This window comes from Muscardinus avellanarius (genome assembly GCF_963383645.1).
Source record: "Muscardinus avellanarius genome assembly, chromosome: 1".
NCBI lineage: Eukaryota > Metazoa > Chordata > Mammalia > Rodentia > Gliridae > Muscardinus > Muscardinus avellanarius.
Genome location: NC_137786.1, coordinates 205,893,120 through 205,910,433, shown reverse-complemented (window position 1 = coordinate 205,910,433; position 17,314 = coordinate 205,893,120). Strand labels below are relative to the sequence as shown.

General features: G+C 45.6%; 1 protein-coding gene across 1 annotated transcript; it reads right to left on the bottom strand.

Moving 5' to 3' along the window:
* Window positions 1-4,259: 4,259 nt before the first annotated feature.
* RCN1 (reticulocalbin 1) lies at window positions 4,260-17,010 on the bottom strand (the record flags this gene model as incomplete). Its single annotated transcript, XM_080712059.1, has 6 exons — window positions 16,755-17,010; window positions 12,563-12,756; window positions 11,383-11,561; window positions 9,321-9,381; window positions 5,571-5,770; window positions 4,260-4,367 (listed from the first exon to the last, which is right to left on the bottom strand). Exons 1-6 carry the CDS (start codon window positions 16,994-16,996, stop codon window positions 4,260-4,262), a joined length of 984 nt encoding a protein of 327 aa, XP_080568185.1. The 5' UTR covers window positions 16,997-17,010.
* Between the last annotated feature and the right edge of the window lie 304 nt (window positions 17,011-17,314).

Genomic DNA, 17,314 nt, shown 5'->3' with positions numbered 1-17,314 from the left:
CATAATCTTTCCCGTGCTTAAAAAGTTAATGCCTTAGTATAAGCCAAAGCAATGAATATTATGGCATTCAGCGGGCTTTATTCTTACCATTGTTGATTTTGTTATTATTAGTAGAAATAGCACTAGAGATTGAACCCAGAGACTTTCTACCTCTAAGTCACACCCACCAGCCCTGCTTTTTTTTTTTTTTTTGGAAACAAGGTCTTGCTAAGTTGCTGAGACCTCGCTAAATTGCTGAGGCCAGCCTCAAACCTGCGATCTTGTCGCAGCCTCCCAAGCACTAGGATCACAGGCATGCACCACCATGCCTGGCCATTCAGTGGATTTAAGTGGGAAATTCTAGCACTGTAAATTTGTGTTAAGACCAGAGAGCCAAATCTCAATTGCATGTGTTTGGAGGAAGCCAGGATTTTATTAGAAAGTGGCAAAATAATTCTAGAGAGAGACTTAAAAAATATTCTCAGCCATTCATGACTTTGTGAGATGTTTGAGCCGAGTTGCTAACAAGTAGCCGTATCACATGGCTCCCGTTTGCCAGGTACTTGTGAGCAGATGTGACTCATGCGTTTGCTAACAAGGAGACAACCACAGTAATCCAGGCAGGTGAGGATCTTCAGGTATTGCAGATTTTCTAACTACATTTTTGTTACACTTGAATTCATTCAAACCCTCCTGTAAGAGACAAGAGGTACAAAATGTGTGTTCATGTTTTGCTCAGACAGAATATGGCTGCTAGCAATTAATGCTTTCAGTCACATTACGCATTCCATAATGCCTTGTGACATTGCAGTATTTCCCATTACAGATCAATTTTGTAGCATTTGTTCATAATCAGACTTGAAATGTTACCTAGAAACAAAATATGTTTTCCTCGAAACAGTCAGACCTTATTAGAAATCTAAGGTTTTACAAATCACCATGTTAACAGTTATATCCCCTGGCTAAGGTTTTCTTTCTTTAAATAGTGTTAAAATCAGCCCCAGAAGCTCAAGTCTCTTTGAGGATTACTCTTCTTCTGTGCAATGACTTGAAAGAAAAAACTTAATGCTCCAGATATATCTAATGTCCTACTGTGTACAACTTAATAAATCAACCTGTATTCCCTTTTGCAGGGAAGTAGTGCTAGCACCTTGTAAAAGCGCTAGGTTCATAATTAGGTTACACAGTATTATTTTCTCAAAGACAGGTTTTCATTGCTTAAAAATAGAGGCATCAGCCTATTTCTAGATAGAAGAGTTATTCTCATCCCTGACCACATAATCATATGCTGTGGGTAAGCAAAGAAATATAAAGAAAACATATGACAATCAGCAATTTACAGCAGTACAACTTAATGCTAAATCACAGGGATTTTTTATTTTTAACCCAGAAACATCTGGGTTATCCCAGATGTTTCTTTTCTTTCTTTCTTTCTTTCTTTTTTTTTTTTTTACCCAGAAACATCTGGATTCCTCCAGCCTGCCTGCCATTATTAATGTAGAATCTTGAGCCGAGTGCTCAACTTTTCATTCAAAAAATAAGAGCTACTTTTATGTATTTAATAGAATTTTTTGGTGAACATTCCCTTGTATTAAAACTACCAGCCCCTTATGTATTTAGCAAATAATCACCAAGCATTTACTGTGTTCTAGATTCTACTGTCCTAGGTCCTGGGAAGCTGCAGTCGATGAGACAAGACCCGACTGTCATTGGAGAGCTCGGGGCAGGGGCAGTGTACAGGGTCATGGTAGAGGAGGTGGCATTCCCTCAAAAGATTTACCCGCCCCTCACCCCCTGGGCCCAAGGACCTACCTGTGAACATGACTTCATATGGAAGAAAGGTCTTTGCAGATGTAATTTTAAAAATCTCAAAATGAGATCATCCTGTATTATGCAGAAGGGCCCTAAATCTAACAAGTAGTCTTTAGAAGAGACAAGCCGAAGGGAGACTCAAGGAAGAGGGCAAGTCCATGTGAAGAAAGAAGGCAGACAGGAGTGATGGAGCCACAAGAGTCTCCTGGGGTCCCCAGAGGCTGGAAGCAGCAGGGAGGCGTCTGCTGCGCCCTTTGGAGGGGCACAGCCCCGCTCACACTCTGTGTGTGAATTCACACTCTGTCCTGCAGAACCCTAAGGGTTAAGTTTCTCAAGTCATTGCAAACCACCATACTATAGTCCTGGTAAACAGAGAAGAAAACAAAACAATTGGGTTGCGTGGGAGTCTGGAAGGCCTGGCTGAGGATGGATCATGTGTATTACCCAAGCATGTGGACAATGGTAATCTGAGCTGGGGTTGGGGCAATGGGCACCAAAGGCCAACTCGGAGAGTTTGAAAACCAGAAAGTCAGCGGGGTTAGAATATGGAGGAGCAAAACGAAAAGGGCCAAGGAGAGGATGCTGAAGAGGGAGCCAGGAACCAGATCCTATAATTCCTCATAGGGCCTGGTAAGAAATCTGGATTTTCCAGTTGAAATCTGTCTCTGAAAGATTTTACAGTTAAAATAATCTACAGATGCCCAAACAGCATAGAGAGCGCTGTTGGGTCAATATTTATTTAATTGGCAAATATGGACATATTCGGAACATTTAGTAATTGGATTTTATTTTTTATGTGTGTGTGACACCAGTGATGAAAACCAGGAGCCTTTTACCTCTGGGCTACTCCTCCAGACCTATTTTATATTTTATTTGAAAACAGGGTCTAAGTTGCTGAGAGCCTCATTAAGCTGCTGGGGCTGGCTTCGAACCTGTGATCCTCTTGTCTAAGCCTCCCAAGTACTAAGTAATTGGATTTTTATTTATTTATTTTTATTGGTGCATTATATTCATACATCATATTGGGGTAAAAAACTTGTGTGTAGAGACATGCACACATCACTGATTTAACCCCTACCCAATTCCCACCCCATTCCCTCCCCGTTCCTCCCTCCCTTGCTCGGCTTAATGGTTGACTTCGGTATGTTTAAGTACATTGTGGGTTTTAGAGATTCTCCTCTTCCCCCCTCCTTTCTCCTCCTTTAGGTTGTCTTGTTTGCTCCTCCATAGGATTTTCTTTTTCATCTAGTGTTCCTCCTATGACCCAATTCTCCCTAACTCTCACATATTAGGGAAGTAATTGGATTTTTAAAACCCAGAGCCCTCATTACATGGCATCCCCTCCCACTCTTTAGTACTGGTAGTGTCATGAATCATATCAGCGGCCTCTGCAGTGTCATGGTTATCACATTCGGCTCTCTCAAGTAGTATCCGTGAAGTCAAACACCAGGACACGGTAGAAAACCCTCAAGGGGAGCCTTTATTTCATTTGCCTCCTGCTTACAAGGTGGAATTTCAACCTGTAACAATTGGTTCTGCTGGTTTAGTCAATGGCTGGGAATATCCCTTTGTGATTCCATCATCGGGACAGGTCCAAGGGCTGTGGATTTAGCAGGTGAACCCCTCCGCATATGGCTTCCCTAGCACCCCACAGCCTGGTTCCAGTTCAAGATCACCAAGGAAATGAGCTGTGCTCCTTTTCACTAGTTCAGAGATCAGACCTTCCTCATTTACATGTAGAGGATACTTTCTCAAGTATATTTAAAAAGTTAATCATTTTCCTATTGTTCTTTAAAAATTGGGCACCCATCTTTTCCCTACCTCTAAAATTCCTTTCTTGTTCACATTATCTCTCTCGATTGCTTATTATAAAAAAAAAAAAAAAAAAAGATGTGGGTTTATTGTGCACATTAGCAGGTCCATACAGAAAAACACACAGAAGTTTTATATACCACTTTACAGTAACAGCTTAGAGTATAAAGCCATGAAAGAAGAATATGAAACATTAGACTTGCTCAGAAAGAAGGCTGCCTAAGACAATACCAATTTAGTTACATCAGAATTTTCCCTTCTCCAGCTGTTTAGCAGTGGCAATGTTTTTAACAAGTCTGATAGTTAAATATAAAGTGGTCATTCCGTATATCCCCATCCCCACCCATCTTCTGAAAAAACATGTTTTTCAGGTTTTATTCCCCTTTTGCTTAAATTTAAGAGTCACATTGTAGCCATGTGTCCCCAAAGAGAATGACAACTTGCCAAGACCTTATTGTGTTTTGACAGAAATCTTACTGGAAAAATAGTGATGATTATTTTCCAATAAATATCGAGTGAAAAATAATTTTAACCCCAATCTGAGGCATAAAGTTGCTTTTCTGGGGACATGACTACTGTAAATTAGACAACTGTAGCAACCACCCAAGAGAGTAAAGAAAACCTACGACAGTCTGCCATGGTACAATGAGAGTCTATCAGAGCTCATCGTGGTTTTTTGTGAGATCTTCCCCGTAATTGGTAGCTTGGCTTCCGACAAACATGTTCCAGTTTTCCAGTATTTCCTCTTTCGTTAGCTTCTCATCCTGCAGGAGAGAAGAGTACTGTCAGGCAAGCTCTGCGAGCTGTGGGTCTATTGCGCAGCTGATCCCCATCGATTTTTGCAACATTTTAAAGACTACATCTAATAGTTTAGAAGCTTCTCTGAGTTCCTCTTTCATCTACCATTACTACCTTGCAGAATTCCAAACTGGAACAGCCTCTTGCTATTAAAGCTCTGCCAAAGTTCAGCAGGTAGGTTCCCCAGTGATTTAGAAGCCTGAATCCATTTATGGCTACCGGCAGTGCAAGAATTCCCAAAACAAGCCTGTTAGAGTCTAACTGCGCAGCCTGACTGGTTGCATAACCTGGAGATTTGGAGCAACTAGCAAATGGGATGAAGCAGGTCTTTTTTCTTAACTGAATTTATTTATTTTGATACTTATCAGTAGATATCAAAGTACTGGCACTGGAGCCAGTAGTGGGAGCTTGCCCAAGGATGTCTAAGCTCCAGGGACATGGGCTTCTTTGTGCTTGACTTATCAGAAAGTTTGATAAATACCTGGTGATTAAACGAATAAGCTTGTTTTAGGGCACACAAGGTTTCCTTCTTTGTTTTTTAGTGGCACTGGACATTGAACCTAGGAGCATTCTACCTCTGAGCTATACCCCCAGCACTTTCCTAATTTTTGTTTTGTTTTGTTTTAAAAAAGGGTCTCATTAGATTGCTGAGATTCTTACTAAGTTGCTGAGGATGGCCTCAAACCTATGATCCTCCTGTAACAGCCTCCCAAGTACTGGGATTATAGGAGTGTGCCACCATGCCCAGCTAAGGTTTACTTATTAAATCCGTGTCCTGCCCACATCAAATCAAGTTATTGGTCTCGCAGTCCTAGGTGTGACTTAATGAAAGTCTGTAGCCCATCGCTGGAGAATCCAGGCCCAGGGGCCTCCCTGTAGACTGCCATGGTGCTGGGCTCAAGTTCACAGGACTCCACTGTGGGGCAAGAGCAAGAAGTCTATGAGGACACAACCACACAGGCTGACGCTACTGCGCAAAAAGCAAACAAAACCAATCTTACGTAAACTGATTCCCTCCAATCAGCGATTCCAAACGTGTGAACCAGGGGCCGGGGTGTAGCTCAGTGGCAAAGTGCCTGCTTTGCAGGTGTGGTGCTCTGGGTTCGATCCCCAGTTCCAAAGAGACAAAAAAAAAAAAAAAAAAAAAAAGAACTAAACGTGTGAACTACCTTATTTTTGTCAGACTCATACACCAGGTGCCTGGCCTCGGCCTGCGCGTGGTCATAATCCTGAGGAAGGATCCAGTGGCGAATCTCATCTTTGTCCAGCTTCCCATCCTTGTTCAGATCCCGGAAATCACTGAACTGCTCCCGTTCCGACAAAACCCAGTCTGGCTCAGGGCCGTTTTCCTCGTGGGAAAACATATCCGCTAGGAGGAAGGTGTTCTTGGTTAAGAGAGACAAGCTGCAAGGGAAGAGCCCCACACCGCCCCACACCTGAGTGTTTGGAGGGGTGATGACCACGCTAGAGACCTAACTCCAATAGCTGCTGGGCAGTTTCTTGGTGCTAATAATGCAGTGATGTATCTGCAAGCTGGCACATGGAGACCTGGGGCTGGGCGCTGGAGAATGAATCTTGGCTCTCAACTTAGTTCAGTGACTGAAACTAAATTACTTAGTTCAGTGACTGAGCCTTAAGTTTTTTGTTTGTTTGTAAAGTGGAGATAGTCACCAGTTGATCACAGAGTTATTATATAGATCAATGAGGTTATTATGGGAATGCCTCTTATAATCCAAATTGGCACTACAAAGGTGAACTCTAGAACTCTAGTAATGATGAACATCAGGCACCTTCTACAATCCAGGTAACATGTAGTGTTCTACATGTACATTTTTTTTCATTTTATTTCCTGAACCTTATGAACCAGGTGCTGTTGTTGTCCCCATTTTACAAATGCAAATACAGCCTGACCCTCTGCCCACAGCTGGTCTGAGCTGAAGGTGCAGAGGACATGGGCACTCTGCCTCCAACTCAGTCTTACCCACTGTGTTTATTACTGTTGGCCGTTGGCGTTCACATGTCACTTTATTTTATCCTTACAGCAGTTCTGTAAGATGGATCCTTATCCCCAGTTTACAGAACATCAGGGAAAAGAAAGAGGGAATGTTTATGCATTGTTTATTTTGTCACATGGTCGTCTTAGAAAAAGAGAACCCTGCCGGGCATGATGGCGCACACTTGTAATCCCAGCATTCAGGAAGCTGAGACAGGAGGATCGAGGTTCAGACAGCCTCAGTTACTTAGCAAGTCCATTTGCAACTCAGTGAGACCCCATTTCAAAAATAAAAAGACTAAAAAAATAGGGCTGGAGGTGTAGTCAGAGATAGAATGCCCCTGGGTTCCATCCCTAGTACTGAAAAAAAAAAAAAGAAAGAAAAAGAAAAAATAAAAGAAACCCTATGGGTAGTTTCTGGTGGGAGAACAGTTTAGAAATATCAGGTGGGAGTTAGGCGTAGTGGTCCATGCCTGTAATTCCAATACTTGGAAGCCTGAGAAAGAAGGATCACAGGTTAGAGGCCAGCCTCAGCAACTTAGCAACGCCCTGTTTCAAAATAAAAAAAGAAACTGCCGGGCGTGGTGGTGCATGCTTGTAATCCCCGCGCTTGGGAGGCGGAGACAGGAGGATCGCGCTGGTTCGGAGCCAGCCTCGCTGGCTTAAGAGACCCTGTTTCCAAATAAAAATATATATATATAATAGGTCTGGGAGTGTAGCCCGGAGGTAGAAGGGCTACCAGGAACCCCAGTACCACCAAAAATAAATAAATAAATAAATAAATAATAAATAAATAAATAAAATAGAGTTTGGGATATAGATCAGAGTTAGAATGCCCTTAGGTCCAATCCCCAATCTCCCCCTACCCTCACCAAAAAAAGTCAGATGGCTTTAAATAAAAGTTTCAACAGAAGAAAGCTTTTTGCAAAAAGTTTCATTATAGAAAAACTCTGTAATAAAGTTTCAGTACAGAAAAAAGTTTTAGTAATAAAGTTTCAATAAAAGGAAAACTCTGTAATACCATTTCAATATAGTAAAAACTCTGAAATAAAGTTTTAATATAGACACTCTAACAAAGTTTTAATGTAGAGAGAATTTCTTTGTAATAGTTTCAGTACAGGGGAAAAAAAAAACATCAGGGCGTGGGAGAGCAGACACTGAATGATAGCAAAAGAGAGCAGGATTTGGGGCTATAAAGGATATTTACACATCATTTTTTAGAAAGAGCTATCACATATATTAGCTAACTTGAGCTTCATCCAATCCTATAAGGGATGGGTGCTATTTATTCCCATTTTGCAGAGGAGGAAATTGAGACTTGGAGTAATTACATGACTCTCCCAGGCTCACACAACTAGAGGAGACAGGGCTCCCGCTGCCAAGACCCTTTCTCCCATCCCACGCACGGCCAGTTTTCCTTGCTTGAAGAGAATGAAGACTAACACATAAATGAAATCACTTGGTAGACAAGTCAGTACACTGGGTCTTTCTGACTGCCAGTCTCTCAAAATTCAATTTTCATGTACAAGAGGGCCCCTGCCTCCCTCTCCGCCCAGTGTAAAGAATGGAATGTTTCTTTTAGGCAAAGGCATTCAAAGAGCTTTGCCCCTGACTCGCGCTGTTTCAATGGAGAGTTCAGGAGGACTGAAAGAGCACGCGCCTTTAATCAAAAGTGCTCTACTGTTTGCTTCTCATCAGCCAGCCTCTCCTGTCAGTCTGCTTCCATCACCACTGTCACGGTGAGACTGCGAGGCTCTCTTCCCTCCCTGTGCTCCCCGCCAGTGGAAGGCTCTTCTGCTTACACAACGAGGTAGCTGTCATGTATTCTACAAAGGGAGTGCCACCAGGATCACTTTAATTACTGAGGCGAGAGCTACCTGTGGTTTCAATGACCAGGAACGGTGTTCAGTTCTCAGAACCAAATGTAATTCCTAATAATTAGCAGAAACTTTGGTCATCATCACCAAAGGCACTTGTGCTGCAGATGGGGTGGCAAAATACTACAGCCACAAAACCAGATGCTGAAGACAACCTGAGCTCCAGTTTTACCATTAAAGATAATTGACCACCTCTATTAAATATGTATATGAAAATTATACCATCCTGTCCCTCTTTAATGGGTCAACACAGAATCAAATGAAGAAGCCACTGCTGTAGCCACTGCTGGGGATCAAATGAAAATTTCCTTGTTGCCCACTTCAGTCAACAAGGGGGCAACGGGGCTCCCAGAAGAGGCTCTACCCAGCAATCCAGCAATGATGGCTTTGGACCCCAACTGAACTTCAGTTTCAGGCAGCCAGTGTTCAGTTACCTGAAAATGCAGTTCTTAAGAAAAGCCCTTTAGAACAAATACTAAGTACATACTAGCAACCAAAGGATGGAAAAGGAGAGGCACATGATGCCTACCTTGTGGGCAGCTGTGTACTTTGTAGAAGGATCTACCTCTCCAGAGGTAACCTGTTGTTAAAGTAGCTGGCTTGCCCTGACTAACTTCATGGGATATTTCTGTAGACAGCTCAATATATGCAGTTGTGCCGATCATAGCTGTACCTACTCAGACTGATTTTAGAGTCTCCCCCGACCCTGTCTGCTCTAACCTTACTGGAAATCTACAGGCTTTCTAATCCCACTTTCCAAGGGTTAAACTAGACAGCATGATGAAGGATGTCTCTGGGGGCCACAGGGCCAACTATACACCAGCCCAGGGTAGGATGAACCTTTCCACTTCTCTGTTGAATGAGGCACAGTCATACTTCCCTGGCGTTGTGCCACTAGAGTTGCTGAGACAGGTGGGAATGCAAGGCCCTCCCCACTGGCGGGTCCCAGCAGCGATACCACCAAGGCTTGCAGCTGCTGGCAGCCAGATGTGTGGGTGGAGAAAAGTCACCCAGAGAGGAAAGCTGAGCAACTTCAGGCCATCACTCACCAATATACTCGTCCTGGTCCACGAACCCATCCCCATCCTTGTCAATGTCCTCTAGGGTCTCCTAGGGAGCAAAGGGAGAAGGGAATGAAGGTGGCTGTGTGTGCCAGGTGAAGCTGAGAATTCTCCTGTCCTCCCTTGTCCAGTGTCTATGGCTGAATGCTTGGTCACTTCTGGCTCTTTCCCTTTCCCCACTATGCCTTAGCTTCCCTGTTACAAACAGGCAATGGTTTCTGTCTTCACTCCCCCGACCATAATTTCAGAAACAGAACCTTCCCCTTAAAGGAAAAAGTGCCCATAAACCCAGAGGTGCTCTCATTCTATCAGAAACCCCCACTGGGCTAAACAACCTCAGCCATTCAGCCAAACACCACTTGGAGGAGAGGAGGAGTCCTGTGAGGAACCCAGTATGAGAACCACTGGATTAGATGATCACAAAAAGACTCTAGGACTACCTGGTTTAAGAACACTGAATTAGTGTTAGAAACAAGTGAAACTGCAGATAAACAAATAAACAAACTCTCTTTCTCTCTCTCTCTCTATATATATATTTATATGTGTGTGTGTGTGTGTGTGTGTGTGTGTGTGTGTATGTATATACATACACACATATATATAAATATCTGACTTTTGAATGTATTCTACTCTGTACTTAGTATATTTCACTTCTTAATTAGTTGTTTTTGCCAGGATCATTAATTAAATATGTTCTGTGTCCATTAGCAAGCCACTCAAAAATAATCTGGGTCAAAGAAAAGCCAACCCCAGAGCAGGGCAGCAATGTCAAAAGCAGGCAATCAGCCCACTTGTGGATAATTCCATCTTCCCTGTCCTCTGACAAATTAGCTATCACTAAACAGATGGTGATAAAGAGAAACAGTTCTTGGAGCCACTATCTCGTCCTTAGGGCCATGGTGGTCTCAAGGCTGCAGCAGGAGTAGCCCTCCACTGACTGGGCAACAAAATCCCCAGAGCTGCTCTAACAAAAGCTTCTCTCTAGAAGGAGGCACCTGTTTCCCAGCATTTGAAGCAGTTGGAACTGGCTCAGAACATCTGCCCAGGAGAAAGATATGATATTTATTTGTCATAGAAAAATGGAAGACATTTGGGCCCAACAAGACACTTTGGAAAATGATAACTCTCAGAGGCCTTACAAGAATAGTCAACCTCAAACCCTGGCCATCTGCCCTTCAAAAACCTATCCTTAGGAGTAAGCATACTTTGCAACCATCATTTTTTAACTTTCCATAGGCTTTAATAATCTAATATAGCTTGGCTTATAATCCCAGCGCTTAGGAGGCTGAGACAGGAGGACTGCACAAGTTCGAAGTCAGCCTCGACTACTTAATGAGGCCCTTAGCAACTTAGTGAGACCTTATTTCCAAATAAAGTATAAAATAGGTCTGGGAGTAGAGCCCAGAGGTACAAAAGCCCCTGGGTTCCACCCCCAGTACCACTAATAATAATAATAATAATAATAATAATAATAATAATAATAAAATAATGATCTAGTATATTTCATTTCAGAATCTTTTTCTAATTCTCTCAAAGCTAAATAAATAGGAAAACATTTAGTTGTTCATTAAACCCATCTGTTCCATCTGGGCACAGGCCTAATATGTCTCTCTCTGCCTTCTGATAGATAGGAAGGGCCACTGGAACATAAATGGAAGGGATGTATCTTTCCCTGGCCACCTAGTTCTTACCATGATAACCCTAAAGCCACAGGTTGGCAGAACCCAATGTGGAAGTAGCCTGGGTACCTGACAGTGCTTAGAGAGCAGCTGCCCAGGAAATGCATCTAGCTTGGAGCATCTGTACAGGACTTTGTATAAGTAGAAAACAGGCTTTGATTATGTTAAATGGTTCTGACCCGGGACTATTTGTTATAGCAGCTAGCTTGCCCTGACTAACTTCATGGGTGGGCAGGCATTTATCATGTTCAACTTCAGAGTTCTTTTCCAATTTCCTTCAGACTAAAAAAGTCTCTCTTTGGATAAAGAAACAAGATATGGGAGTAGCTTTCCCCCTGGTCTTTTCCAAGCCAGGCTCTTCACTAACTTACCAAAACCACAATTTCCTTCATATGCTCAAATTCTTCAGGATGCAGAAAGGCAGTGAACTCCTCCCGAGTGGCTGTCAGGTCCCCATTGAGGTCTGCAGCCTTGAACCTTCTCTCGTCACGTGGCAACATCTTTTTGAAGGTGTGATGATCAGAACTATCTTGGAACTCTGCAGGGTTTCCTGCAGGATATATGCAGAAACACTTAAAGTGTGCCTGCCAAATAAGGTCTCCTCACTCACTCCAAACAGCACACATCAGAAAAGGCCCTTACCTACTGACTTCTTAAAAGCATCTTATTTTACAATGCCTCTAGTATCTGTCCCTCCAAATTATCCCATAAACTGAGGCACTAACAGCTTTTTAGGGGCATTATAGCAAATGGTTTGGCTAAGAGCATAGGTTTTAGACTGTACCATGTACTTCTTTTTGTACAACTCTGCTTCCATCACATCATTCTTTGATCTAGAAGATATACAGGCACCTTGGATCTTAGACATCTTGCCTAAATGGCTCTGTCTGGCTTTCAAGAAGTTTCTGAACCTCACCACATGTGCATCTCTGGTTCTCAGACCTATCTGCTCACTGTATCTACCAAGCATTAAATAGATTAGCACCCTGTACCTCTACACTGCACTCTTCCCTCATTTCCCCAATCTAGTCTGCCCAACACCCAAACTCCAACCATCATTGAAGACACTGCTGTATTTCTGCCCGCTCCCAACTGAATCCCCTTCTCCATAGTCTCTATCTCTCCAAATATAAATCCATTCTTCAAGGCCCAGGTCCCAGACCATCCCTCACCAGGAAACCTTCCCTGACTGCTCCAGCACACTCAATTCTTCTACCCAAACTTCAGCAGCAATTTAACACTGTAATACAGATGCATTTCCTTTCTGTTTTCTTCTCTGTGTGCATCTCTAAAATGTGAGTTTATGAAAGCATCAACCTAAGGGATTTAATAATTCCTCATACCTTCCCCCATGAACAAACTTCACTTAAAGTAAGCAACTCAGTCCATGCTCAGCAGGCAGAGGGGGATGTTACACAATGGGTTCTAGTTCAGAAGTTACGCTGTCTCGCTGAAGGGGGTGGGCATGGGAGAGAGGGGGGAAGCGGTTCTCTTCCAAGAAGCTGATTCCCTTGGCCCCAGCTGTGTGATTGCTTCTGTAGGATCTCTTACCTAGGTAGTAGCCATAGGTGGCTTGCTTATATTCTTCCCAGGAAATTTTATCATCTTTGTCTCTATCATAATCCTTCCAGACTTTAGCAACATTATCATAGATGTATCTTTTTTGCACCCGTTTGATCCAAGTTTTCAGCTCCTCGGTGGTGACAAAGCCATCCCCATCACTGTCAATCCGATCAACAATCTTCCTGTAGTAATAAATAAATAAATAAATAAATAAACTAACACCCATGAGGCTATTATCAAGGCTTGTATGATCTTGGTCCAGCAAAAGATCAAACACATGCTTAATCTAATCTAAATTACTAAAATAGAATTGGTGATCCAGTGGTTCTGGAAAGGATCTTGCAGTTTATTCTTTGTAAAGATGATATGCCCCCCCATTAGTGCTTATAGTAGACACTGCTAATGGATCATGCCCCTTTGTCCTGATAAACCTGGATATAACCCCAGAACTCTCAGCACAGTACTCAGGAGACAGCCACTACCAATTGATTAGACGAAACCTATCTGTCTTCCCTAAGGGATTCCAACTCCCTCACTTTAATGTAACAGAATGTGAGGCCCAGAGCAATGGAATGACTTTTTCAAGATCAAACAAGCAGTATCTGTTACAACTGGGGTGAGGACCCATGGTTTTTGGCTCCAGGCCAAATGCAAAAATAGAAAATTCTCTGTAAACCAAAAGAGCTGTTTTTTGTTTTTAAATCCCACCAACTTGGACTCAAAGACTTGGTACTCAAGCATGAGACCAGATCTTGCTGCCAGACAAAGCACACATCAGGGATGGAAGAGCCTCAGTATCATGGAACCTGAGCAGCTGCAGGAATTGAATCCCCCACTCTTACCGTGAAGGCCTTGACACCCTGGGTCTCCAGCTCCACAGCCAGCACAAGGTCCAGCGATGCCCCACTGGCCTCCACTGAGGCGTCCGAAGCACTAATCCAGAGCAAACCTCATCCCCAGGCAGATGGCCCCAAGCTAGGAATGCCATCTCCAGAGGGAACTTCAAGACACCCCCACACCACTTCTAATGTTTAAAAAAGTTCCGCCCCAGTAGTCCATTTACCCGGGGTCAGGTCATTCAGGCCAACTATGACCTGGTTTCTTTGTTGGGACTGGAATCCTATCAACTTCAGAGGTAACATTTTCTTGTCAAGAGAAGTTCTCATTGGCAGTTAATCTTTGCTTAATTAAAAAAGGGAAATGAAGCCACGCATGGTGGCTCATGCTTATAATCCCAGTACTTTGGAGGCTGAGACAGGAGGATTGCAGGTTCACTATTTAGTGAGGCCCTCTGTAACTTAGTGAAACCCTGTTTCAAAATAAAAAATAAAAAAATAGGGCTCTGGGTTAGAATGCCCCTGGGTTCAATCCCCAGCATCACAAAAAGGGTGGGGGGGGTGAATTCCTTAGTTATTCATAAGCACAATTTGATAGTTTGATCTCTTATAATAACTCATAACTTTTAGGGGGAAAGGGCAGAGGAACAGGGGGCAGGGTGTGGAGTAAGTAGTCAAAGTTGAGATTTCTAACCTGAACCCAGAGAGCCTAAGCCCCTCTTTCTCAGGAAGGTGAAGGTGTGACTGTTACTGACACCTTTTGTGTCCCCTCATTCACAATATTAGCAGATCTCAAGACTGACTCAACCTCAAGTATCTTCCCTCTCCCAGGAAATCCCCACCAAACACACTCACCAGAGTTCTATTAACATTGTGCAGTACTGAGCCCACACAGAATGTGCTAGGCACTGCTCTAATCCTAGGGACACAGTGATTGTGGGCAGGTAGATACACTGTGATGTAGATACAGCTAAAAACCTTAATCAGAATACCTGCATCCTGGTCCTGGCTCTGGTCCCCAGTATTTGTGATCTTGGGGAAGCAACTTGATGCTCTGAGCTCAGTTTCCACCTGTAAACTAGACTGCTTAATTCACAAGGAATACCGTGAGGAATAAGAAAATAGATATACTTTCCTCACTAAAGACAATAATCGGAGTGCACGGAAAGTCCCACAAACACAGCCCAAGTCACACATAAGCAAAACCCCCGGGAGGGCCTGTGGCCTGGGGAGACTCCCTGCCAGCTACCAGACTAGGCTGCCCAAGTGGCTGTCAAAAGAAACCAGAAATCCGAGTCTGCATGTGAACTCACTCAAATTTTAAACACAGCAGATAATTGACATTTTTTTTCTAAGATTATACAGGGCGTGTTTGAGACTGTATGCAGTCTCTGGATCCCCATTTTGCAGCCCTTTGGTCTCGATGTCTTTAGGAACCGTAGGGCTGTCACACTTTTAGAACCGATGGTCAGGTGATGAGGACAAGGCTCCCTAGTTTCAGCCACGTGTCTCCCTCCGCAGCCGGGACTTGGAGGGGCCTGCTGAAGGGACTTGGAGGGGCCTGCTGAAATCGTGGAGAGGCAGCTTCTCATACTCAGTCTCAGCCCAAATGGTACCACAATTTCTAAAAGCCCCACCTACCTCTCACCCAGATCTACCTCCCAGGCCAAGGTGCATCTACCACCAGTCTAGGGGCTCAAGCCAGAGACTCAGATGTCATGCGTAGTCCTTGCTCCTTCTCTCCCCCTTGTTGCATCAAAGCAAGAGAAATCTGAATCCACCCTCTCCTGCCACCCAGACAGGCCACGTGGCAGGCATTCCTCACTCTCCCCAGCCCTGGTTTCCCCTCCAGCACCACCTTCCCTTTCTTCTTCCCTACCCGAGTGACCCAACACCTCTCCTGGCCCAGAACTGAGTTCAGACCCTTATAAATGGGCTTCCCCTGCACACCCAGCAACTCTTGAGTCACCTCACAGGCTCTCACCAGGTGACAGCCCCAGGGCCACCAAGCATCTCTCCAACCTGGAGCCTCAGGTCTGTCACCTGATAGACTTGCTGTGTTTTTACAGGCCAGCTTCCCAGCAACACTGCCTGCCTGCCCTCCACATATGATTCTAAGCCCTCTGTGGCCTGGAGCACGAGGCTTCATCTTTTGTACCTGTCATATATCAAATGAGGTGCCTGGCACACAGTAGCCATTCAAGTGTACCTTGCAGGAATAAATGAAGGAAGTCAAGGTTTTCACACAGAAATCAAACCTGGTCCAATTCCATGAGCACCTGTTCTAGCCATTAGGCTGACCAGGACAATAAAGGAAGCCTCAGGATCAAAAGCTACAGGGTCCCCTGCCCCCAAATCCCCAAACTTCTCCCCCTCCCTGTCTCCAGAGACAAGGCAGAATGGCTGCCCCTCCAGGCCCCAGAACAAATCAGTTGCCAAGTGCCTCAAGCAATACAATAGGCTGAATTTATCAATGGCTGCCATTGTTAAGTTCCAAATAAGAAAATACTTCTCTGCCAAATAAAAGGTACTGGTCCGGAGGTGACTTTGAAGTTCAAAGATCCTTTTTTCACAACAGGCAGACGGTGCACCTCACAATAGGTATCATTTATCCTCCTTTTCTAGCCAAATACATTGGCCTTTGGTGGAGCACAGGGATGGCTGTGTTCTTTTTTACTGCAGCAGGACATGAAGATCCTCCACCCCCAGGAGCCAGGTTCCGGAAGCCTGCGGCCCAGTAGGCAGGGGTGTGGCCTCCTCCCCAGCCCTGCCTTCTGTCTGGGCCCCTGCTGGCTGCTGGTCCCTCCGAAAAAGCATTCCAGATAACTCTGCACAATGCCCAAGCGTCCCCTGGGAGGACCAGGGAGGGTGTACTGAGATGTGCCAAAGTTTCCTTTGCCTGGTTTGGTTTCTGATTCCACTGCTGAGATCACAACTCACTACCACTGGCCGTTCTCCAGCTTGTTGACCCTAACCATCCGTTGTCAAGGATCTGAGTACCTCTCCGACAAACGCTGGAAACAGAAACCAGAGGCCCAGTTTCCAGCTCGTATCACCACCTTCCCTTTTTGCAGCCCAGATTTATGGGACGATTGGGCACAAGGCAAGAAGCAAGACCCCCTCCCCTCCTCGCCAGCCCCTCCATTTCTTATCCATTTCTGTTGTCTTCGAGACCCTCTTGGCAAGTTTCTCAGGCCCCCCTCTCCCGGGCCCAGGGGGTCAGAGAGACACTGCGGCGGAGGGGGAGCACTCGCGCTGCGGACCAACTCCACGGCGCCCCCGCCCCTCCCTCCCGCTGCCCCCGGGTGGGGCGCTCCCGGCCACCCCGCCCGCCGCGGCCTCACCCCAGCCGGTCCTGGCTCTCGGCGGGCGTGAGCTGGTCGAAGGTCTTGGAGTCCTCCTTGCCCAGGAAGGCCTCGTGGTCGTACTGGAAGCTCTGGTTGTCCTCGGGCGGCCGCTCGCCCAGCTCGGAGTCGGGCCGCACCACGCGCTCCTTGCGCACCGTGGGCTTGGCCCGCGGCGCCCGGGGCAGCAGCGCCAGCGCCAGCAGCAGCCCGAGCGCCAGCGCCCGCGCCCCGCGCGCCATGGTCCCGGCTGCAGGCTGCGGGGAGGGCGGCCGCGGGCCCTGCTCGCCGCCCATTGGCCGCGCGGCCCGGAGGCCGGGGCGCCAGCCACGTCGCCAGCGGGGCGGTGGGCGCCCCTCCCCGCCGCCTCGTCGCCAGGGGCGGGCCCGGGCGGGCGCAGGGCCGGAGGGCTCGGCCCGCGCAAGTTCTTTGTGGTGCAACAGATGTTCGGGCTCGAATCCCCCCCCCCCCCCGGCCCGCGGCTCCAGAGAAGGGCGTGGAAGCCGCGCTGCCCGCCTGGATCCCCGGGGAGACCCCGAACCTGGGCCCTGGACCCTGCC